We start from the raw sequence: 26,647 nt of genomic DNA on the forward strand, positions 1-26,647 counted from the left end.
TATACTCACATCACCCCTGGTGCCTCTTCTCTGCCACCTGTCCCACACCACACCAGCTCCCACTGTGCTCTACCCTCACCATTCCCAAAATCCTTTGCTCCCACAAGATTTACAAACTCGCTCTAGGCTCTACACACTGACAAATATAGTACTATTTAAAAGTTTTAGGCACTCTAGCTATGTGCTTAAGACTTTTGCACAGTACTGTATTTATTGTGTTTTTTATTATTGTTGCTGGAAACCACTGTTTTTTTAAATACTTTTTATAAGATTTGTACTTTTTAACAAACTCATGTATTTGTCACTCACTAGCAGAAAGTGGTGAAGCAGCTAAACTAACAGTTTATCACCTCGCTCATATTTCATTGGCTAAATTTTAGCACGTTATCCACATGATGTAATTGTTTTAATTATATAGCCTATTAACTAATTAATTCCTCTGAAGAATTTCTTTATCTTATCTATAACAGAGATAGATTTTTCAGAGGTGCCATTTTGGCTTCTTTATTCCTTTATCTTACACCCCTTACCATCATTTCGCAGCTCCTTATTTACTTTGCTTGGCATTTGTATCTTTGTTTATACTCTAAAATAAACTGACATCTTAGAATTAAGACTCCTCATCATTCCAGACACCCAGAAGAACCCTAAGGATCAGAAAATAAAGAGATCCAACAATTTGGCACCCAAAGAGGGGCTATTACTTGAAGGAAAAAGCAGACTAACAAAGGAAGCTAAGCTTGCAGCTGGGAGTTAAGACATTCCTCCATTCCTTAATTGTCCAACAATAAACATCTTTGGTACATCATTTAAAGGGAGTTTAAGGGGGAACAGAGTTGTGGTTGTACAATGTGTGGGGCCAGTATGAATTGCGTATCAGAAACCCAGAGTCTAATATTATAGTCACGGCGGGGTGGCGGTTTTGTTGGACAAGATGCCGACAGAATTTTTAAGATATCGGACAGATGTTTATTTGGTTGTAACCTGATATCACAGTCACAACGGGGTCGTGAGCTTTGTGAGACGTTTTGACATTTAAAAGTGAAAAGTACTCCTTAAGATTGAAAATAATACAATGGCCAAAGCTGAGGGGCAAAAGTTAACTGAAATCTTAAAAGCTTAATTGATGCCTATAAACTTAATGCCATTGGTAAAGAAATTCGGAAGAAATGTGCTACCGATGCTAAGTCTAATGAGGACTGGCTTATAAGTGATTTTGAAGTGACATGCCGGAAAATCAAAATGATGCGTTAGGAAGCTAAAAAGACAGCACGGGTGCCAGCGACCTTATCAGAGCTGCAAAGACATGAGCACATTGAGTTGTAAGTCCAGATCAATACTTTGAAGCACAAATGTGCTGTTTTAGAAAAAAAACATATACGTAGCTAAAAGAGCAGTATGAAAAAGATAATAAATCAGCAGAAAAACATTCTCTGCATTAACAGCAAAGTTTGTGCGTAGTCCAGAGCTCTACAAATGAGGTGAATCTGCATGCCATCAGGAAGACCTTCAGTGGGCGGTTCAGCCAACCCACTGGGCGGTGTTAACTGTGATGTCAATCATGTTGAAAGGCAGCCAACACTGTCCAGTCCCAAGAAACAGCAACATCTTGCAAAGTGATGATGACATCAGTGAGGTAACTGGTTAGGCAGGCATGGCAAGACTTGCCCCAATAAAAGCTAAGATAGTAAAAACGCACAAGATTGATGATGGAGATTATGAAAGGAAACAGGTTTGCTATCCATCACCAGATCCATAAAAAATTGACAACTGGTGCAGGGAAGTTCCACATCCTAAAAGAGGAAGCTTAAAGACTTGGGCAGAACTTCAACAAACTACAAATATATACAAATTGTTTCCATTTGATGGCATTCAAATTTTAGTTACCATGCTAACAATTTCAGTAAATCAACCAGTTGACACAGTGAGTTGAAGGTAGTATAGGAGAGGATAAACAGGATTTACCAGCAGGTTAGAAATCACTTAAGGCATGGCTGGAGAGACAAGCCCCAAACTGGATTGAGTGGAAGAAAGTAGTCAATTGCAAACAAAAGCCTTCAGAGGATAGTTTTGAATATAAGACTGCTTTTTTGCTTGCATCTTCGGAAACAACTCTATTTCCATCTTTAATATCTCTATTTTTCCCTTTCAGGGTTCTTTTGAAGACCCTGATCTGGAGTTACACACTGACTTTGGTTCTTTGCGGGAATGGGACCCGCTGTCAGGGTGTCACAACTGGCTGTTATCCGATATGCCAAGGGTGCTGCCTAAGAGTTCAACTTTCCTTTGGAGGCCTAGGATCTCAGAGCTCTGGAAGCAGGCAGATCGAAGGTCGGTGTCCCGGACTGGTGTGTCATAGGAGCTGGAAGATCTTTGGCTGTGTGCCCAGAGACCTGAGATCTTTGGGCACAGAGCTCAGAAAAAGCGACACAACGGACTTTTAACCTTTTAAACTAGCGAGTTGTTTGAGATGTGAAATGGAGACATCGCTTTCTCCCTTATTATGGAGAGAAAAAACCTGTAGAATGTTGAATACCGGGTGAACGCATAGTCTTTCGACTACTGCAAGTCTGTGTCTTTGCTTATGCTTTTGCTGCATGCTTGAATGCTCGGTGGTGGGTGCTGATGCTTTTTTTTGCTAGTGGGGGGAGGGGGTATCGTTGCTTGCTGCCGCTTATGCGCGAGAGGGAGGGGAGCTAGGGGAACTTCCGGGTTCTAACGTCATTCATTCTTTGGGGGACTCCTTTGTGTTTGTGGATAGTTGCGAAGAAAAAGCATTTCAGGATGTATAGTGTATACATTTCACTGACATTAAATTTACATTTGAAACCTTTGAGTCCCAGGAATAAACGAAGATAATATCGAAGACACTATTCATAGCTCTTTCATATCGACTTGTAGGGATAGTTTGAAAGCAGATATTGCCAAAATGATGAAGCTAACAAGAGCAAATTGGAGTAAAACTGCTGTTTCCTACAGTGAGCTTAAACAAGCTACCAAACAAGTGGAGCAGGATATCGACATCCGAATAAGATTCGGTACAGATGGGTCAATGGTCTCCACCTGCTAACCAACAGAACAAGTGGAATTGGATATGCAAATTATGTGGTAGAAAAGGACATTCGGCTAGATCTTGCTGGCATAAGAAATCAACTCCATAAGGTTAGTAACAGCCTCAACAGCGAGCTCGACGCCCACCTCACAAGGGAAGGAAAGCATTGATCATACAGCACATTTTCAGGCTACAATTACATACGTAATGGAGATGCTGTCAAAGTTGCAAAACATACCTTACCGAAGTGCTAAAGAACACATTTCACTGGAAATGTGTGGACATTTCAGTGTGGATATGGTGGAGGATTACAAATACCTGGAGATACGAATTGACAATAAACTGGACTGGTCAAAGAACACTGAGGCTGTCTACAAGAAGGGTCAGAGCCGTCTCTATTTCCTGAGGAGACTGAGGTCCTTTAACATCTGTCGGACGATGCTGACGATGTTCTACAAGTCTGTGGTGGCCAGTGCTATCATGTTTGCTGTTGTGTGCTGGGGCAGCAGGCTGAGGGTAGCAGACACCAACAGAATCAACAAACTCATTCGTAAGGCCAGTGATGTTGTGGGGATGGAACCCTGACGGTGGTGTCTGAAAAGAGGATGCAGTCCAAGTTGCATGCCATCTTGGACAATGTCTCCCATCCACTACATAATGGACTGGTTAGGCACAGGAGTACATTCAGCCAGAAACTCATTCCACCGAGATGCGTCATAGGAAGTCATTCCTGCCTGTGGCCATCAAACTTTACAATTCCTCCCTTGGAGGGTCAGACACCCTGAGCCAATAGGCCAGTCCTGGACTTATTTCCTGGCATAATTTACATATTACTATTTAATTATTTATGGTTTTATTACTATTTGATTATTTATGGTGCAACTGTAACGAAAACCAATTTCCCTCAGGATCAATAAAGTATGACTATGACTATGAAATGTCAGGAATTACGTTGACTGATGAACAATGAATAGACTTTTCCTCATTCAGTATCATCAGGACAAGTTGAAAGAATGAATGGTATTATCAAACAACGGCTGACTAAATATCATGAGGAAGGTGTACCATGACCTACGGCTTTTCCTTTGGTCTTATGCAGCACCACGGCAACCCCAGGCAAGAAAAAAAATTGAGTCCTTTTGAAGTGGTGACAGGGTGATTAATGTCACGTTCAGGAGCCCTCAATCTCAGAGAGACTGCTATACATGTTATGTTAGATAGGTTAGTTGATTATTGTGCAAAACTAAAACAAGCTGTTCAGTATGCTTCTCAACAGGTTTCTGCTGCTTGGAATGGTCCATCGGAAGGAGGACAGACCTGGATTCCTGGCAAGTGGGTACTGGTAAAGAAACTGCATAGGAAACCCCTGAGAACTTGGGAGAAGGTCCTTGCCAAGTATTGTTAAGTACCAATTCAGCAGTTAAGGCAGAAAGTTAAAGTAAGTGGACACACGCCAGTCACTGCAAACAAGCTAAAGTGACCCTAGATCAAGACAAGTACTATGGGAGGACTTCAGGAATGAATATAATTATTGAACATTACTATTGGACATTATTATCATAATCTACACTTTTTTGTGTTTGTCTAAAAGCAATTGAGCTGAATTTTCAGATGTGATTCTACCGAGTCCCTTATAGAATCAAAAGGGGGGACTGTGGGAAACTGCTGTTTTTTTTTTAAAATAATGCTTTTTATAAGATTTGTAGTTTTTAAAAAACTCATTTTTTACACCCAGTAGCAGAAATCGGTATAGCAGCAAAACTAGAAGTTTATCACCTTTCTCATTTTACATTGGCTAAGTATTAGCACATAACTCACATGATGTAATAGTTCTAATTATACAGCCTGTTAACTAATTCGTTCCTCTCTAAGGAATTTCTTTATTTCATCTATAAAAGTTCCTTTATCTTACACCCCTTACTATTACTCTTTATTTACTTTGCTTAGTATTTGTAAGTTTTTTTTGAACTCTAAAATAAAGTGAAATCTTGAAATTAAGACTCCTCATCATTCCTGACTCCCAGAAGAACCCTAAGGATCAGAAAATAAACAGAGATCCCACATTGTGTTCCTTATTTTATTGTGTTTTTTTTTTTGTACTGCATCGGGTCCAGATTAACAATTATTTCATTCTGCTTTACACCTGTGTACTGGAAATGACATTAAACAATCTTGAGTTCTTGAATGATTCCAGAAAAAGACTCATTAATTGATTGATGATCACATATTAGCAATCCAGGGATTGTTCACTGTAAAGATAATTTAAATAATGTCAAAGAAATTCATAATCAATTTTACTACCAGAAGTCAGTAATTGCCAAGTATTGAACAGATTGGATAATTTAATTTAAAAATGCATTTAAAATGTGACAGATGTGACTTTTTGATCTGATATTGAACCATTTGCAATAGACAATGCAGCCGAAACTTTATACAATTAAGTACATCCTCTGAAGCGCCAAGCTATCAGTTTCTGAACAATGTCACAAATCTGGCCAAAATGACCATAGGTCAATCAAGGTTTAGTCTAAGATCAAAACAGCCAGCACTACCGAGTAACCCACTAAAATGTTATAAGCAAACTTGGAAATGAGAGTAAATGAAATCTTGAAAGAAGTTGAATTTGAAAAATACACACTGTCCAATGGAAAAGAAAATTAGGAGGTTGTATAACAGATCTGCAATCCTCAGTCGTTTACTCTGCATTACATCTACAAACACACATCAATCCCCTAATTAGCCTCCATAATGTATTTTATCCACACAGAAACATTATATACAAGAATTTACTTATTTCAAAAACATTAATAGTCTTGAAACACAAGTGGAAATTTTGTGAAATTCACACTTTCAGCAATGTTCTTATACAGTGTAAATCAGAAAATTATATTAAATATTCTTGTGACCATCTGGTAAATACTGACTGCCTGGAATATCTCTCTACTGTGATAATCCTTGCAAAATGAATTCATTCTTTATGCCTTCCTTAAAGAATAAGAAACCATATAAAATGTGTGTTGTAAAAAAAGTTCTTAAAATGTTCTAAACAGAATACAGAACATTAAACACCATGAGTCTAATATCAGGAAAAAGCCCACCTGGTATTCGTAACTATATTGGAACTCTGCATCCACCATCTGAATATAACAATTCTTATCTGGTTTCATATAGAACCGAAGTTGCTTCTTCCAAGCCCAATCTGAAGTGCTACGAATCTGTGCTTGACTCAGTTGCTTGACTATTTCAATGTTGTGAATAATGTCAAGAATGAGGGCTTTCAGCTTAAACTCCAAAACGGAAGTCTCTGAAAAAATGTATAAACATTCAAAAATGCACTGAGAAACAAAAATCCATTAACATTACTAGTCTTCTAAACATTAACCTAGTTACAGAAAAGGGCATGAGCTTGAATTGTTTCAGGAAAAAAGCTAACAAAGCACGACAAGCACATTTTACAGTTTAAAATCCCGCATCTGTATTTTAATATAATGTCCTTAATAAGCACGTTAGATCAAACCACAACAATGTATTTAAATAGAATTGCTATTATAAAGTACCAATGGAATAAGGGTTATTAAATTCAACCTTGATGCCTACATTAAGATAGCTAAATGGCACAATGCACTGTTCAAAATTAAAAACAAACTGTGGTATAAAATCATGTTCAAACCACAGCATCTCGAATAGCAGAACTTCCTCACTGGAGTGTCAGCCAATACATTTGTGTTCATGTCATTCTGACATAAGAGCTCTTGTTTTCCAGGTGTGCATCAGGGGCAGATGTATGATAGATGTTATGGTATCTGTTGCAGAGCGGTTCTATCAGTAAGCATATTGGTAAGTGTCCAAAGGGACAGGAATGGGGTTTTTGACATATGCATCAGCCATTCAAAGCATTTCATGGTGACTGTGTCAGTGCCACCGGGCAGTAGTCATTTAGTTCTGAAGGTGTTCTTTGGTACAGGGACAATGATGGCTGATTTGGCACATGGGGACAGCAGCCTGGAGGAGTGAAGTGTTCAAGATGTCCATGAAGATGTCAGTGAGCTGGTGTGCACACTCCTTGAGTATTTGGCCTGGGATGTTGCCTGGTCCAGAAACCTTCTCTGCAAAGTCCTTCTTACAGACAACAACAGCAGCAGATAACTGTAAGTAATGGAACTTATGATCCTTCTAGAATTTTATATCACAATGAGATTACTGATACTGATATTACTAAAATTGACTATTTTCAATTATTACAGATCAAGGATGTAATCTTTTATTAGATTTTTGCATCTATTTACAGCTGTCCTTGCAAGCTCTGTCTAAGCATCACCAGGAGTTTCTTACCTGTACTCCCTGCTTCCTCATTATAAGAGTTTATACTTGTGTAGTTTTCCAGTTTTGCCACCAGTTCTTCATTTAGCTGCTGCAAGCTATGCTTTTTTATGGCATTTTCAACTTCTTCTGTGAACTGAATCTGCTCTGTCAAGCAAAGGATCTGACAACATAAAGGTAATAAAACATCTTTAAATGCTTAAAATATTTGAAATATAACCAAACATTCCAAAACTATTGTATTCCCAAACATAAACAAACCTGTAAATAAGAATTATTGTGTAAAAAAGATCGCGCTGGTTTAAACATTGAAAAGCATGATAAAAGTGGAATGTTACTTCAGGAAAAGAATTTGTACTACATAACCAATTGAATATAAACACAAGACAAATGTATTTTCAAACAAAAATTCATGGAAGTAGTTTTTCTTCACCATGCACAGACTCACAAACATTTTCCTCTTCAGTTTTAATTCAGTATTCAATATTGAGAGACTAATTTAAAACAAATTTAAATTAGCAATTAAACTTAGTGTGATTCACACGAATAAACAGTTTCACACAATTCTAATCTTTAAATTAGAAAAACTCTGAAGTGTTATCCAATTATGCAATGAATATATTCTGAGTGAGTTATTGAAAAAATAAGTGACGTTAACTTGTTTAATTAGCCAATTACCAGAACCAAGACAGGTTGTTGTTTGCATTTTCAAGCATTAATGCGTAAGCCATGGGTATTTATTATATCAATAAATGTACAGTTATATTGCAAAATGTTCCTTTTCATTTTTCAGTCTTTGAACTATGTACTACCTAGTAATTCTGCTAGTTAGTTGCTGTTCTTGTGGTGACTATACCAGATGCAAGTACAAATCAATTCAATTGATTTATCAAAATTACCATTATACTGCAGTATATATCAACCATATTAAAACCCCAAATTACTACATGGAGAGCAATGAATTATTGCAAAACAGCAATGTAATCGATAGACTTAGAGGATATTAAACAACAATAAAAATCTACATTTATAATTTTAATATTTGAGTCACAAAATAGCACTTTTTTAGATTTGTTAGTGATAATATCAAAAGGCACTATTTTTAATTTAACAACTATCTATATTTACTGTAATTGATTTATTTTTTCTAGATTTGTCATGTATTGCATTGTACTGCTGCCCCTAAGTTAATAAATTTCATGACATATGCCGGTGATATTAAATCTGATTTTGATTCTGATTCTGCTAATGCCAATTCAAATTTTGCTCATTTCAATGACATTTCTGAGATTCCTGATGGATAAAGATGGATTTATGATGCTATTAAGAAATTCTTTGCTGCTAGATAACAGAAAAAGTACTGTTGATTTACATCACAGTTTTACAATAATACTTTTTACAATCGTAGAACAAAAGCGGTGTTCACTTTCTTTTAGCTGTACTCATTAATGTATTGTATTTATGTTATTAAAGATTCTACACAATCATATACAGTTTATTACCTGTGATGGAAATTGTGATGGGTCAATAGTACCTTGCGACTGTTTCCAAGCATTAATGCACTCAACCAACAGCTCCTTCAGAGTCTCTTTCATTACTCCAGCCAAATTATTCAGCCAAACCTGACAAATTTTTAAAAAACTGGTTGGATGGGTTCATAAAATTTTACATTATGTTTCATATAATAAAAATGTTATCACCTCAACATCATCTGAAATGCAAATCTTGCTTTTTAAAGGCACAATTTCACCATCCAAAGATCTCATTGCAACAATGTGTTGGAAATCTTCATCAAAATCTACACTGCTTATACCTAGAGATAACCAGACAACACATGTTAAATTTGTAAAATTGTCAACAAACTGAAAAAGCTATTCATTTTTAAACAATGTTGCAATTGAAAATATTTTTTCTCTGTCAAGCATGTAGCATAGCACACCGTACAGTAGACAAACGCAGTAGAAGTTTGTTCTAATGGTTAAACTATATTCTCCTACTGAGATTAGATTTATATTAAATTTAGATTGATTTATCACATGTACATCAAAACATACAATGAAATGTGTTATTTGAGTTAACAACCAACACACAGAAGGATGTGCAGGAGACAGCCCGCAAGTGTCGCCACACATTCCGGCTCCAACATAGCATGCCTGTAATACTTGGCAGAACACAGAAAACAACAAATTAGAACGTATCAAGCAACATAGCAAGAACAATGAAACAAGCCCTGATCCACCTTTCCTACCATCCACCCACACACATACACAGTCCTCCAAATCCTACTTGTCATGTTATATTATGTACCAGAATAATACACCATGATGTCATTATTTAATCTCACTTCAAAATCATTCGGTGATTAACCGTTCCATCGTATTAGTTCCATTCGTATGAAGTCCAAAATGTGACACATCAGCCAAAGAAATTTAAAATTCAAAACAATGAGCAAACTGCTGGTTTGCAGAATTCCAGTAGATTGTTTATTGCTCCAGACTCACACACCTTCAGTCTCTTGTGTCAGAATTTATTCAAAAATGTCTTTGAGTTGATTAAAATAAAAGCTAGTTTAATAATTTTCACTTTACAGGATTAAAGTAGCATAAAATAATGTAAGATTGTAATAATCTTACCAATTTAAAATATCTATGAACCCTTCAAGACAATGGTTCAACATTTGATGTACTACCTGCACTGATCCCCTCCAGTTAAAGTGCAAACCATTTCATCTATATAAGTCCCACCTTCCCTGGAAGAAGCATCCAATGATCCAAAAATCTGAGGCCTTCCGTACTGCACCATCTCCTTAGCCAAGTGTTAAATTGTATTATCTTTCTCTTTCTGGCAATACTAGCACATAACAGAGGTAGTAATCCTGAGATCACAACCCTGAGGTCTTCTCCTTTAACTTAGCACCTGGCTCCCGGAAGTCATAGAACCAAAAGATTGAGCATGGTTGGAATGATGTTCTGAATTGTATCTATTTCAATGGAAGGAGTATTATCAGTAAGGCAGATAAGCACATGGAATTATGATATTGTAGCCATTAGAGAGACTTAGTTGTAGGAGACCAAGGATGTGGGCTACAAATTACAATGAGAGATAGAAATGGCAATGTTGCTTTAATCATGGGGGAATTCAATATGAAAGTAGATTGGGAAAATCAGGTTGGTGCTGGATCCCGAGAGAGGGAATTTGCAGATTACCTATGAGCTGGCTTTTTAAAGCAGCCATCTGTGAACCGTGGGAATTCATTACCACAGACAATTGTGCAGAACAAATCGTTGGATATACTTAAGGCAGACATTGATAGATTCTTGATTAATCAGGGTATCAAAGGTTATGGGGAGAAGGCAGGAGAATGGGGTTGAGAGGAATAATAAATCAGTCATTATAGAATGGCAGAGCAGACTCGATGGGCCAAATGGCCTAATTCTACTCCTTTGTCTTATGGCATATGGACTGGCAGCTCAATGTTCTCGGGTTCCATCGCTTTAGACATGATAGAGAGGGAGATGTTAAAAAGGGAAAGGTGATAGGGAAAATGTCATGGCAGTGCTCAGACAGAACAGACTGGAGGGCTCGTCTACTGAAGCTATATGGGTGGAAGTGAAAAATAACAAACATTTTAATGGAATTATATTATAAACCACCCAATATTCAGCAAGATTTACAGGTGCAAACTTGTAGAGAGACGTCAGACAGTTGGAAGGAAAATAAGGTTGCGATATTAGGAGATTTTAATTTATCCATTATTGACTGGGATTTCAATATTGTAAATGAACGGAATGGGCTCAAGTTTGCCAAATGTGTTCAGGAAAGTTTCCTTAATATTACCATAACAGAAAGGAGCAGAAGTCGGCCATTCGGCCCATCGAGTCTGCTCCGCCATTTTATCATGAGCTGATCCATTCTCCCATGTAGTCCCACTCCACCATAACCCTTGACGCCCTGGCTATTCAGATACCTATCAATCTCTGCCTTAAGTACACCCAATGACTTGGCCTCCACTGCCGCCCGTGGCAACAAATTCCATAGATTCACCACCCTCTGGCTAACAAGAATTCTTCGCATCTCTGTTCTGAATGAGCGCTCTTCAATCCTTAAGTCATGCCCTCTTGTACTAGACTCCCCCATTATGGGAAACAACTTTGCCACATCCACTCTGTCCATGCCTTTCAACATTCAAAATGTTTCTATGAGGTGCCCCCTCATTCTTCTAAACTCCAAGGAATACAGTCCAAGAGCAGACAAACGTTCCTCATATGTTAACCCTCTCATTCCCGGAATCATTCTAGTGAATCTTCTCTGTACCCTCTCCAACGTCAGCACATCCTTTCTTAAATAAGGAGCCCAAAACTGCCCACAGTACTCCAAGTGAGGTCTCACCAGCGCCTTATAGAGCCTCAGCATCACATCCCTGCTCCTATACTCTATTCCTCTAGGAATGAATGCCAACATTGCATTCGTCTTCTTCACCACCGACTCAACCTGGAGGTTAATCTTAAGGGTATCCAGCACGAGGACTCCCAAGCCCTGTTGCATCTCAGAACTTTGAATTCTCTCCCTATTTAAATAATAGTCTGCCTGTTTATTTCTTCTGCCAAAGTGCATAACCATACACTTTCCAACATTGTATTTCATTTACCACTTCTTTGCCCATTCTTCCAATCTATCCAAGTCTCTCTGCAGACTCTCTGTTTCCTCAGCACTACCGGCCCCTCCACCTATCTTCGTATCATCAGCAAACTTAGCCACAAAGCCATCTATTCCATAATCCAAATATTTGATGTACAACGTAAAAAGAAGCAGCCCCAACACGGACCCCTGTGGAACACCACTGGTAACCAGCAGCCAACCAGAATGGGATCCCTTTATTCTCACTCTCTGTTTCCTGCCAATCAGCCAATGCCCTATCCACGTATGTAACTTTCCCATAATTCCATGGGCTCTTATCTTGTTAAGCAACCTCATGCGTGGCACCTTGTCAAAGGCCTTCTGAAAATCCAAATATACAACATCCACTGCATCTCCCTTGTCTAGCCTACTTGTAATTTCCTCAAAAAATTGTAATAGGTTTGTCAGGCAGGATTTTCCTTTAAGGAAACCATGCTGAGTTCTGCCTATCATGTCATATGCCTCCAGGTACTCCGTAACCTCATCCTTGACAATGGACTCCAACAACTTCCCAACCACCAATGTCAAGCTAACAGGTCTATAATTTCCTTTTTTGCTTCGTTGCCCCCTTCTTAAATAGCGGAGTGACATTTGCAATCTTCCAGTCCTCCGGAACCATGCCAGAGTCTATCGACTGTTGAAAGATCATTGCTAATGTCTCTGCAATCTCCACAGCTGCTTCCTTCATACTCTTCTATTTGATATCTCTGTGTATTTAATAAATATACAGAGGTATCAAATAGAAAGAGTATGACACTGGATCTCCTATTGAGTAATGAGACTGGGCAGGTGACAAAAGAGTGTGTGGAGGACACTTTGGATCTGTGATATTTCCATTTCCACAATTCCATTAGTTTCAAGATAATTATGAAGAAGGTTAGGACTGGTCCTCAGGTTGAGATTCTACATTGGAAGAGGACCAATTTTGATTGCATCGGAAAGGATCTAGCAGCTATGGATTGGGACAGGTTGTTTTCTAGCAAAGGGAGGTTTCGTAGGTGGGAAGCCTTCAAAAGTGGAATTTTGAGAGTATAGAGTTTGAATGTTACTGATAGAATAAAAGGCAAGACTAGCAAGTTAGGGAACCTTGGTTTTCGAGGGATATTACGGTCCATGTTAAGAAGGAAGAGGAGGAGGTGTATAGCAGGTATAGGCAGCAAGGAACTAATGAAGCACTTGAAGAGTATAAGAAATACAAGAGAACACTAAAGCAGGAAATCATAAAGGATCAATAAGGCATGAAGTGAAGGAGAAATCCAAAGGCTTCTACAGGTATGTTAAGAGCAAAAGGAAAGCAAGTAAGAAAATTGGGATCAGCGTGGACATCTATGTGTGAAGGCGAAAGAGCTGCGGGGGGATCATAAATGGGTTTTACAACCCTATTTTCTCAGGAGATGATCACAAAGTCTATATAACTGAGGCAAAATAGATTACAGAAGAGGAGGTGCTTGCTGCCTTAACGCAAATTAGGGTGAATAATCCTCCAGGGCCTGACAAGCTGTCCCTTCAGACCCTGTGGAAGGCCAATTTAGAAATTGCAGGGGCCCTGGCAGACATAGTTAAAAAGTCCTTAGCCATGGGTGAGTTGCTGGAGGACTGGAGGATGACTAATGTAGTTCCATTGTTCGTGAAAAGCTCTAAGAATAAGCTGGGAAATTATAGACCAGTGAGTCCTATGTTAGTAGTGCGTAAATTATTGGAAATGAATTGCAGGTGTAGTGGATGGCAAGGAAGGCTATCAAAGCTTGCAGCATGATCCAGATCACCAGAAAAAATGGCAGATGAAATTTAATGCAGGCACATGTGAGGTGTTGCACTTTAGGAGGCCAAACCAGGACTGGATTTACAATGTGAATGGTAGGGCAAAGAGGGGTGCAGTTGAACAGAAGGATCTGGGAATTACAGATACATAGTTCTTTGAAAGTGGCATCACAGGTAGATAGGGTTGTAAAGAGAGCTTTAGTCACATTGGCCATCATAAATCAAAGTACTGAATTTCACAGTTGGGATGTTATGTAGAAGTATATGAAGTTGATGCGCATTGTATGACCAAAGTTCTGGTCACCTACAGTACCTATAGGAAAGATACCAATAAGATTGAAAGAATACAAAGAAAATTTACAAGGGTGTTGCCGGACTTGACGACCTGAGTTATAGAGAAAGGTTGAATAGTTTAGGACTTTATTCTCTGGAGAACAAAAGAATGAGAGGAGATTTCATAGGGATCTACAGAATTATGAAGGTATAGATAAGGATAACGCAAGCAGGCTTTTTCCACTGTTTCTGTACTGCAGTGCTCTATGACTCTATGATTCTGTGACATCTATTCAACATGCTTCAATTTTTATTCAAACAAAACTTCCTCAACCATCTAGATTGTGCTAGTTTCTTACCTAGTTTAAGAGATTAGTTTGAAATTTTCCCTCATTTTTCCATTTCTTAACAACCCTGACAATAAAAGATCAGCTCAGTCTTCCAGTTCTCAACCTAAGACAAGTTGATTCTTGTATTTGAATATTTCGTTCTCAGAGACTAAACTTGGATGTAGTAAAATAAAACCTAATCTTGCCACTGGATGACAATGGTTTGCTCTGCCTTGTAATCTACTTTTCCTCTTAAATAATTCAGATTTCTACATTCTTTGTTAAGTAGTTTCCACATTAAAATGAAATTGATTTACTGAAGCAACTCTTTCAAATCGCAGCTGGACTTAAATGATATTAAATAATATGCCAAATGTGCCCTATTATTTAAGCTCACCATTAAAATGTCCCACTATCTCATGGCCATATTTACGAAAGTAAGAATGTTGGTTGATACGAGGAAATCTGCAGATGCTGGAATTTCAAGCAACACACATAAAAGTTGCTGGTGAATGCAGCAGGCCAGGCAGCCTCTTTAGGAAGAGGTACAGTCGACGTTTCGGGCCGAGACCCTTCATCAGGACTAACTGAAAGAAGAGCTAGTAAGAGATTTGGGAGGGGGAGGGGGAGATCTGAAATGATCGGAGAAGACAGGAGGGGGAGGGATGGAGCCAAGAGTTGGACAGTTGATTGGCAAAAGGGATATGAGAGGATCATGGGACAGGAGGCCTAAGGAGAAAGAAAAGGGGGAGGGGGGGGGAAAAACAGAGGATGGGCAGTAGAGGAGGCCATGGACAGATCTTTACAGGGGAGGAGGCCTTCTATATATTGGCGAGACCCGATGCAGACTGGGATATCGTTTTGCTGAACACTTACGCTCTGTCCGCCAGAGAAAGCAGGATCTCCCAGTGGCCACACATTTTAAATCCACGTCCCATTCCCATTCTGATATGTCTATCCACGGTCTCCTCTACTGTAAAGATGAAGCCACACTCAGGTTGGAGGAACAACACCTTATATTCCGTCTGGGTAGCCTCCAACCTGAAGGCATGAACATTGATTTCTCAAGCTTCCGCTAATGCCCCACCTCCCCCTCGTACCCCATCCGTTATTTATTTATATACACACATTCTTTTTCTCTCTCTCCTTTTTCTCCCTCTGTCTCCCTCCCTATACCCCTTGCCCATCCTCTGGCTTTTTCCCCCCCTCCCCCTTTTCTTTCTCCCTAGGCCTCTCGTCCCATGATCCTCTCATATCCCTTTTGCCTATCAACTGTCCAGCTCTTGGCTCCATCCCTCCCCCTCCTGTCTTCTCCTATCATTTTGGATCTCCCCCTCCCCCTCCCACTTTCAAATCCCTTACTAGCTCTTCTTTCAGTTAGTCCTGACGAAGGGTCTCGGCACAAAATGTCGACTGTACCTCTTCCTAAAGATGCTGCCTGGCCCACTGCGTTCACCAGCAACTCTTATGAATGTTGGCTGATACTGGTCAGAGAACAAATAACAATAGAACCTTGAACAATATACTCAAGTCACAACAGCAGACCAGAACAAGCCCCACCCCAGAAACTCCTCTATGAACAAGTTGCTGTGCACATTGATAGGGTAGTTAACAAGGCACGTGGTGTGTTGGCCTTTGTTAGTTGGGGGATTGGCTTCAAGGGCCATGATGTAATGTTGCAACTCCACAAAACTCTAATTAGACCATATTATTATATTCAGTTCTGGTCATCTCATTGTAGGAAGGACATGGAATCTTTAGAGAGGATACAGAAGAAATTTACCAGAATCCTGTCCAGATTAAAGAACATGTTTTAACAAGGAGAGGCTGAGCTTTCCTCTTTGGAGCAAAGGACACTGAGAGGTGACTTGATAGAGATGTATAGGATGATAAAGGAGATAGTTAGAGTGGTCAGCCAGCAATTTTTTCCCAGACTGGAATTGGCTAATACAGATAGCATATTTTTAAAGTGATTGGACAAAATATCTGGTGGGGGGTGAGGAGAGAGTTACACACAAAGTGGTGGGTGCTTGGGACACACTGTTGCGGGGGAGGGGGTTGGGGATGATAGAGGCAGATACATTAGGGACATTTATGAGACTCTTATGTATGCGCCTAGATGAAAGAAAACTGGTGGGATAAAAAGATTAAATTGATTTTGGAGTAGCTTAAAAGGTTAGTGTAACATTGTGGGTTGAAGGACATGTATTGTTCTATATACCATTTGACTGAGACTGAAGTTTCACCTCAGCTTTAGCACCTACTTATGCTATTCTAGTTTTCGTTATTATTGAAAGTCTTTAATATCAAAAGGTATTTTTTTTAATTTAAGAAATAAACAATTAAAACTCTTTGTAGAAAAGGAAATCAAACAGTTCAAACATTTTCAATAAATAGAACCACTGCAACAAATTTAAACAATTTAAAATTTGTAACCTATTCATCTATTTCTAATTGTCAATCATGAAAATTCCATTCGAATAAATGCATTCTTGAATCCTGTACAAGGATTAATGTGACCCAGCATCCAACAGTATATACCCCAGTACAGCAAGCATCAGCACCACAGCAATTTCTCTGATCCATTCATTGATAGATTCTGTGTGTTTTGAATTTCTCGGATTCTGTATGGAATCCATTGTTGTGGCACAGACAGGAAACAGCCACATTCATGGCACAGTTTCAAATTTATTGACATTTGTAAGAGGAGTTACATCTGGAACTTGCTAATTAATTTCATGAGCATATCAGTACAAAGCTAAATATTCCGAGAGATTCAAACAGGGAAAGAGTAGCATGGAGATTTTTTAAAAATCATGGTTTATTTAATACTTTAAGAATAGATGTTAACAAAAACAGTACTCTAATGCATGCTTACCCAGATATTTAGTCTCTATAATCATATAGATCAATGTAAACATTAAACTATCCTATAATTCACTAAGAAGCACAAGCAATCTTAACAACCATATAATTTGCAAGGAACTCTAAGTTTGCAATTCAAATTTTTAAAAAAATTATAGTATTCTAATTAAAAGATGTTAAAACAAAAGTACAAAGGGCCAGATGAATGATAATCAAGATTGCTTAGGAATGACACAATCAGAACTCAGGTGCCAATACAATTAGATATGAAGTCATACCAGCAAAAAGTTTTCGGAGATGAGTTTGAATGATGGAAGGGTTGGTTGATTGTCCCAGAATTTCCAGTAAATCATCATCACCAATGAAATAAAACCTTGGGAATGCGGAACGTTTTTCCTAGACAGAGGAGTTTAAAGATTTCAGTCTACTTGCATATTAGTAACATTGTATCCAGAAAGACACATATGATGTTATTACATTGTTATATAATATTTTTATATTTGTGTTACACAATATTTTTAGATTTAATGCAGCTCTGTGGAGCAATATTAACAATGACCTTTGGGAGACATGATTAATAATCAGTAGCATGTACTAAATTTTCTTTAGTACAACAGTAAGATATCAGACCTCAAAATAGCTGACATTAACCTCACAAACAATTAACTACAACTAGCAGTCTAAGAACATCTGATCCAATTCCATCATTTTGGATTACTAATATCTATCCTACACTGAAGTATTAAATATTAAATTTTTAATTCTCTTACCTCCAAAAATTCATTGAGTGACTTCTGACATCTTTGCATCTGATCTAATATGGCAATGAGAGAATGTCTTATGCCAGCTCGCACACAGAGTGAAGTTACTCTGTTGTCCCTCTGAATATCTACCATGATTGATCTTGAGGAATGAAAATATTCAGAATGAATGTTTTAATAACTATTCATGCTTCTTCAATCTTCATTCTATTAACTTTGCATATTAAAATAGTAAATATTTCCTTATATGATTCTGATGTGAAATTCTAAACTACAAGTCAGAATTAATACAAAAGATTCTTCTGGAAATCTTGAACACACATATAATTCTGAAGAACTTTAGCAGCTCAGGCGGCATCCATGATGGGAATAAACAGTCAACATTACTTTAACCTAGACCAAAAAAGTCACTCTTTTGTTTATTAAAAACCTCAACATGTGTATTCAGTACACATAAACTAAAATGTATTCATTAACATAGAAGATAAAGATAAAACTTTATTTATCCTGAAGGAAATTTATTGTTGCAAGGTTGCTCAGTCAGAGATATACCAATTTTCATAGTATTTTACAATGAAATATAAAACTGACCTGAAATCATCGTCAACTCTTTTAAAACGTCCCTGTTCTCTAGGAAGAGCTCCACGGCCAAAGATTGGCTCCAGATAGACCCATTTTCTTTGAATTTGATTTAAGTTATGTAGATATTCATCAAGATCTGCTAATCTGGTTTCCCAAATAGATACCTTGTCCTCAAATCCTTTATAATAGGGAGAGTCCTTAAGAGACTGCAATAAGCACTGGTTATCGCCAACCTGGTTGACAATGTCTTTCCAATCTTTAATCAGTTTGATAGTTGTCTTCTGGCTATCCTGGTAATCTGTCATCAAAAAGATTGATGAAGCCCCCCATACATCCAGCTCCCGTAATGCTTCTCTAATGGATACTTCTCCTTGTGCTCGATTGTTAAGTTCCTGAAAAAATTGCAAAATGTCAATTATTAATAAGTACATTAAGCAAAACGGAGTAATCGAAAAAGTCCAAAATGTCACTGCATTCTCGATACAGTAAAAACATACTTTTTTCTCAGTCTGAGTAAATAGATAACTCTATGTAATTCCTTTGAATTCATAATCAAGCAACTGCATCTTATTAAGAGATTAATGGGGAGAATCACGAATATTTATTTGTGCACTTTGCATTCCTAATATAATGTCAAACACTAAACAACATCAAAGCTTGCACCAGGATCTGGACCAACTGAAAAAAATGGTCTAAAAATGGCAGATGGTATTTGTATATTTATTCAGAGATTAAGCCTTCCAGCAACACCCAACAACCCTAATTTAACCCTAATCTAATCACAGCACTATTTCTAATGACCAAAAATCACTGTGGAAGAAAACTGGAGGACCCAGAGAAAACATACATTCCACAGGGAGACTCCTTACAGAGGATGGCAGGATTGAACTCCAAACTCCAACACTCTGTCTGAGCTGTAATAGCATTGTGCTAACCGCTATGTTACCACGGCATCATTTAATTGCAGACAAGTGTGAGATGTTGCACTTTGGGAGGACAAACTAGGGTAGGACTTACACAGTAAGCAGTAGGGCACTAAGGAGTGTGGCACAACAGAAGGATCTCGGAATATGTAATTCCTTGAAAGTGGTGTGATGGAGAGATAAGAAAGAGCTTTTGGCACAATGACCTTCATAAATCAGAATATTGAGTACAGAAGTTGGGATGTTACAGTACGTTGGAGTTGTATTAGACATTGATGAGGCCAAATTTGGAGTATTGTGTGCAGTTTTGGTCATCTACCGACAGGAAAGATTGAAAGAGTACAGAGAAAATTTATAAGGATGTTGCCAGGATTTTTGGATCGGAATCATGGGGAAAGGTTGAAAAGGTTAGGAGTTTATTCCCTGGATTGCAGGAGAATGACAGGAGGCTTAATAGACATATGTAAAATTGTGAGGGCTATAGACAAGCAGGCTTTTTCCTTTGTGGTAGATCTACAAGTCATGGGTTAAAGGTGAAAGGTAAAATATTTAAGGGGAACCAGAGGGGGAACTTCTTTACTCAGAGGACAGCCCGAGTGTAAAATAGGCTGCCAGCAGGGGTGATGGATGTGGGATTGATTGCAACGTTTAAGAGAAGCTGGATAAGTACATGGATGGCAGGAGTATGGAGAACTATGGTCCAAGTGTAGGCTGATGGGACTATGCAGAAAAACAATTCAGCACGGATTAGGTGGGCCCAAGCACCTTTTTCTGTGCTGTATTGCTCTATTATTCTAATATATTTACATAATTCAAAATACTGATAGTTGCACTCAGAATCAGAGGAAGAACACAACTGTACACCTTTTTTTTGCTTTAAGAGCTTATGCAACATCTTAAAATTACACTTGGAAACTATACGGAATATGAATCGCTATCATAATATTACAAAATGCAATTTAGAATAGAGTGATTTGGTAGCAAACGTTCAACTAAACTAGTATTGAAATTGCAACTGCTCTTAAAATTGCTATTACAATGTACCAGCTATGAAAGTAATTAGTCCTTGCTGTGAAAGGAAGCTGCATTCATTTATATGGCATTTACTTATGATTTTTGAAAGTTTGTAAAGATTGCATTTTATTTCACCACTGCCAATGATACTGTTAAGGCAGTGAATGGGAAGCAATAACAAAAGGAAAAGGAGAAGAGGAGCAGTCCATAATGGCAATGGGAAAACCAAGACAGCACATGTGAAATAATATCAGAAGATGCCATAAGCATCCAGCAGGTCAGGCAACATCTGTGGAAAGAGAAACAATTAATGTTAAGAGTCCAGGATTTTTTGCATTCAGATCCAATACCCTTTGTTTCCAGCATTTTCTGTTTTTCAAAGTGATTCCTGCACTTTATCCTTATAATTCAGTTTTCCAGCATCTGCAGTTTCTTTACTACTTATTTGGTACAGATTAATTGACTGGGGAAAGAGAATAAAAATAATTATTCATCGCGGTGACTGAAAAAGGAAGATGGACTGAAGGATATGTCCATAATGAATAATATAACAGATGAGTAAAATATCACTGAGAAACTGCAATCAAGGAACAAATATGTTCTACAAACCTAATTTAATCCCCTTACCAATAGCATAATTCTTTTGAATATATTTTTATCAAAATTAATTTTGTTTCTGAATCTAATGGATTCTTTGTTCTAATAAAATTGTCAACGTCAGGAGCAGCACATCTGACATCACGTTCTTACCTGAATTCAAGACACAGCCTGAAATCTTAAGCTTAAAGTTATGGATTGATGTTTCAGTGTAGTATCAAAGAAATGCTACACTGTCAAATAGACAATGTTTCAGCTGTGATAAAAAACCAAGGCGCATTTGAACTTCAGCGAATACAACATATTCAATGTAATTATCAAAAGTGCACAGGAGTTGTTCAAGTGAGCTGGTTAATATTTATCCCGCAATCACAGTTTGTTAAAGAAAATATGGAAATTAACATAATAATGCTACTTGTGGAAGTACGGACCACAAATTGCTGTTGCATATCCTACATTATAACAATGGCTGTACTCTGGTTGTAAAGCACTTATAAACCAAAACCAATGTGTATAGTGGGCAACAGTTTATGCTCAGATACTGCCGATCTTCTGAATCCTAAATAAACTAAAATAGGCACAAGTCACTTAAATCATACAAGTTAAAAGTTGAAAGTTACAGAAACATGGAATTCAGAAATTAATTCATTGGTGTCAATCCAGCATTTTCTGGATACGTAAGTTGCCAAAATAAATGAAAATGGTTCCGAAATAAGTATTTCCTGTAAAATCCTGACACCATAGGATTCATGATCACATTCCTGAATGTTTCCTGATTCAACCTGCCACTTCGTAGCATCTCTGAAGGCTATGGGTGAAATTGAAATCTTTCAAACAAGCTGCCTTGGGTAATACCACAAACATTTACAATTTATTCCAAGTCTACAAATGGGACTCAAGCATCCATTTCCATTTGTTCTTTTAGTTGCGCTATACACTGATTGTACACTACTCTGTCTAGGCTCAAAACAAGCAGTTTCTCAGTGCTTACTCTGGGATGTTTGACCCATCTGTTATATTATTCATTATGGACATATCCTTCAGTCCATCTTTCTTTTTCAGTCACTGCAATGAATAATTATTTTTAATTAGAAATACTGAAAAGCTGAAACGAGATTGTGACAGTAAGACAAAAGGTAATCAATATAAAGAATACATTAAAGTTAAAAGTTCAAAGTAAATTTTATTATCAAAGTATTTACAATGGCATGCAAAAGTTTGGGCACCCCTGGTCAAAATTTCTGTTACTGTGAATAGCTAAGCGAGTAAAAGATGAACTGATTTCCAAAAGGCATAAAGTTAGAGATGACACATTTCTTTAATATTTTAAGCAAAATTACTTTTTTATTTCCATCTTTTACAGTTTCAAAATAAAAAAAAGGAAAAGGGCCTGAAGCAAAAGTTTGGGCACCCTGCATGGCAGTACTTAGTAACACCAGCTTTGGCAAGTATCACAGTTTGTAAATGCTTTCTGTAGCCAGCTAAGAGTCTTTCAATTCTTGTTTGGGGGATTTTCGTCCATTCTTCCTTGCAAAAGGCTTCTAGTTCTGTGAGATTCTTGGGCCTTCTTGCATGCACTGCTCTTCTGAGGTCTATCCACAGATTCTCAATGATGTTTAGGTCAGGGGACTGTGAGGGCCATGGCAAAACCTTCAGCTTACGCCTCTTGAGGTAGTCCATTGTGGATTTTGAGGTGTGTTTAGGATCATTATCCAGTTGTAGAAGCCATCCTCTTTCCATCTTCGGCTTTTTTACAGACAGTGTGATGTTTGCTTCCAGAATTTGCTGGTATTTAATTGAATTCATTCTTTCCTCTACCAGTAAATGTTCCCTGTGCCACTGGCTGCAACACAAGTCCAAAGCATGATCGATCCACCCCCGTGCTTAACAGTTGGAGAGGGGTTCTTTTCATGAAACTCTGCACCCTTTTTTCTCCAAACATACCTTTGCTCATTGCGGCCAGAAAGTTCTAATTTAACTTCATCAGTCCACAGGACTTGTTTCCAGAATGCATCAGGCTTGTTTGGATGTTCCTTTGAACCTTTTGAATAGAACTTCTTGGCTGCGATGAGCAAAGGTATGTCTGGAGAAAAATTGAAAAATGAAGATTATGGCGTAATTCAGCAAAAGTAGGATTCACTAGCAATATTTTGATTATATACATTTATGTAAAAGTAAAGAGTTTGAAAGCACAATAATATTTCTCCCCATATAAACATATTATCAAATGTTTCATACTTTTAAAAGTATGCATTGCAGTTTAGTACAATATCCAGCCTTTTTAAGGTTAATTATTTTGCAAAGGCCGGCTGGTGGCGCAATGGCATCAGCGCCAGACTCCGGACCAAAGACTCCCGAGTTTGAATCCAAGTTGGGCCACCACCCGAGCATGCTTTCCATCCGCGCCGGGTTGAGTGTTGAGCTAGCCACTCGGCCTCATAAAAATAAGTGTCGAGTCAGGACGTTCATATCATAACCCAGTTAATCCAAAAAGAGACCAATCCTGACACCACATGCCAGCCAAGAATGGCTGACTGTCTGGTGCGACACGAAAAAAAAAATAAATTTGCAAAGTACGTACTATACTTCTGAAGAAGTATAAATCGAAAAAGTAGAAAATGGTGTTTGGTTCAAGTTCTATTTAAGCTCGAAACTACACTGAGCTCCTCATGAATGTGTGATGTGAAGTTATATGAATGCTCTATTATTTTACAATTAACAGTGAAATCCATTTAAGTCATTACCTTTAGTTCTAAAGATTTTGCCACCAAAACATCTGCCACTTTCAATAGGTCTCCAAATTGCAATTGTTCTAACGTGGTGCCTCTGGGCATGCCTATCAGGTGAAACATATCCAGCCAATGATCCTGGGAAAGATGTTCTCCACGGACATACTTCAGAACAGGCACAACAATCTGTGATAGAAAAGAAAAACTAAGATTTTTTAAAAATTCTTCTGATCCAAATCATAGCAGCAATTTTATTTCCAAAGAGTGCTATACAACATTGAAGGAGTACTACTGTTTTTCAAAAATAAATATGGGAAACATAGAAAAAAATCTATAATTGATTAATGTTTTCTGTTTACAGTGTTCTTAGCCTACAGTTACAAAAAGCTGATGAAACTTCATGAAAAACAATATAATTAATATTTGAAAAGCTTAGTGATTATTACTGCTACTACTATAAGGGATCCTTAGCTCTGGGTAAAAAGAAAGGTTCAGCATGACACCATTAAAGTCAGCCAAATTCAGGCAAGTCTAGTTAAATACAGAAAAAAAAATCAACTCTAATAATGTACTTCTGATATAATATTAAAATAATCTGATTGCCACATGGCACTTTTCCTCAACTCAAACTAGCTCAAGTACTCCATACACACATATTTTTTTAAAAATCGAGATGGTCCAACCTCTATTCTATAGTGGAGAGAATACTACTTGTAGACAAGGTACAGTGATCCCATTTGTCTCACTTGAACTTCTCTGGGGTAAAAGGTTAATTTCTAAGATCTCCTCTTTTACCTGGATACGTAGTAAAATCATTACTCATACAGCAATGTACCTTGTACTTATCAACATCCTTCTGCAGTTTGACAGTCACTGTTGTTTGTTCGTTTCTCTTTCTCAGCTTGTCATGCCACATCAATAAAAATTCCTCAAATATGTAAGACTTATTCCTATGAAAATTAATATGCAGTGTGTTAAAGAAATCAGACAAATTTGTTTAATACCTTACTTCATAAAACAACTAATGTCACACAGTATTTTAAGGAGGAAAATAATATCTCATTAAGATGATTCTCAGATAGGAACAGATTTACCCTTTCTTTACTTACAGCACTGAAATCCATCTAGCTGTTATCCATTGCAGCAAACTGTCCTTAACTGCTGTGCACAAATTGGCAATGCAATAAGATACTTCTCTGAAAATCACTAAACTGTACACCTTCACAGAAGAAAGAGACAGTGTGGTTTTATGACCTTCAATCAAGCTCCATTCTTTACTTTTTAGATTTACTCCTATTTGGAAATGTAGTACCTAATTTTCAAAACAACTAATCCTAAGAAATCTAAATCACTAAACTGAATAACTCTTAAAATTAGATAAACTGATTTGAACATTAACTAAGGGGACAATATCACTCAACAAAAAGCTTTCAAATTTGGAGATTTAACTTTCAGAAGGAGTGGTAAGTTGTCATCAAAGGAACCATTTTGGCTGCTTCAGCTGTCTTGACAGCAAATACCAGATATGGTTTTGTTCTTCTCTATCATTCAATGACTCCTAAATGGGAGTATTGTTATAAGTATTAGTCGTATAAGTTGCATTGGTATAAGTATTGCTTCTTTCAACAGAGATATTTTAAGAAAGCATTATCTGATTGGCAGAAAAGAACAAAGAGCGGGAATTGAAATTTATCATCAGGGTTAATTTATTTTTGATAGTTACCTGCCCAGTGGATTTTATATGTGCCAATATATTATTTGATACTAGATGACAGAGGGCACACATCAATCCTCTACAACAGCTTGAATAACTTCATGATCTTACTGCCTAACCTACTTATTACAATAGCACTATAAATATGCAAAAGGTTTTAAGGGAAAACAAAATTAGAGCATGAAGAAACAAGTCTACAAAATATCCAGAACTTGTAGAAAACTCCTGGGTACAGAAAATATATCATACAAATATTATTATTTGTGACAACTGCAGTAAGTTACCTAAAGGAGATCCAGTCCTCATTTACCATACTTTGTAATCCATTCATAAAATCCTCATATAATGACCACATATTTTCATAATGTTCAAGATCCTTATGAAGCCTCTCTGCCAACTCGAATTCTGGTTCTCCTACTTTAAAGTGGCGACAGTCTTCTCTGAAAGAATTAGAGATAACTAGCAGTATAAAAAAAGATAATTAGCCATCTGTTTTAGTAGCCATATAGACCAGGAAGATTTGACTGTAGTGTTGGCTAATTTACCAGTAGGTCACCTAAAGCAACAAGGATAGGATTGCCTGGCCTGCTACAACACAAAAAAATGGACAGTTATGCACATTTAGGGTTATTGAATCATTTTGTTAGTGAATTAAGGGAAGAGAGAGACAAGTTATAACTAATGTTAAGCAACTTATACTGCACTCATTAATTACATCAAAAATGCCCAATCATTTTGTTCATGAGTTACTTTAACATATACTACAAAATCTATTATTTTTGGCTACCATTTCCCTTATCTCAAATTGACCACATAAAACATCATAATATTCAGACTACACACAAGACTGCAGAAGCTGGAATCTGGAGCAACAGACAAAACGCTGCAGTAACTCAGTAGATCGGGCAGCATCTATGTAAGGAAATGGACTGGCAATGTTTCAGGTCAAGACTCTTTATCTGGACTGACAGGCAGAGGAAAGGTAACCAGCATAAAACTAAAGAGGGAAGGGGTGCAGCAACTTCTGACAGGCAATAAATAGATGGATCC

General features: G+C 37.6%; 1 protein-coding gene across 9 annotated transcripts in view; it reads right to left on the reverse strand.

Annotated features, from left to right (window-relative positions):
* Positions 1–26,647, reverse strand: part of dync2h1 (dynein cytoplasmic 2 heavy chain 1) — a 474,884-nt gene that overhangs the window by 346,644 nt on the left and 101,593 nt on the right. For all 9 annotated transcript variants that reach the window (XM_072263133.1, XM_072263132.1, XM_072263135.1 and 6 more), the window contains 10 exons: positions 25,882–26,037; positions 24,719–24,833; positions 23,899–24,069; positions 18,630–19,012; positions 18,048–18,180; positions 17,556–17,673; positions 9,073–9,185; positions 8,875–8,994; positions 7,385–7,535; positions 6,151–6,356 (listed from right to left, as the gene is read on the reverse strand). In XM_072263133.1, the coding sequence (XP_072119234.1) occupies positions 6,151–6,356; positions 7,385–7,535; positions 8,875–8,994; positions 9,073–9,185; positions 17,556–17,673; positions 18,048–18,180; positions 18,630–19,012; positions 23,899–24,069; positions 24,719–24,833; positions 25,882–26,037 (1,666 nt within the window). The remainder of the gene's footprint in view (positions 1–6,150; positions 6,357–7,384; positions 7,536–8,874; positions 8,995–9,072; positions 9,186–17,555; positions 17,674–18,047; positions 18,181–18,629; positions 19,013–23,898; positions 24,070–24,718; positions 24,834–25,881; positions 26,038–26,647) is intronic.

The sequence above is a fragment of the Mobula birostris genome, chromosome 7, assembly GCF_030028105.1.
Source record: "Mobula birostris isolate sMobBir1 chromosome 7, sMobBir1.hap1, whole genome shotgun sequence".
Taxonomy (NCBI): domain Eukaryota; kingdom Metazoa; phylum Chordata; class Chondrichthyes; order Myliobatiformes; family Myliobatidae; genus Mobula; species Mobula birostris.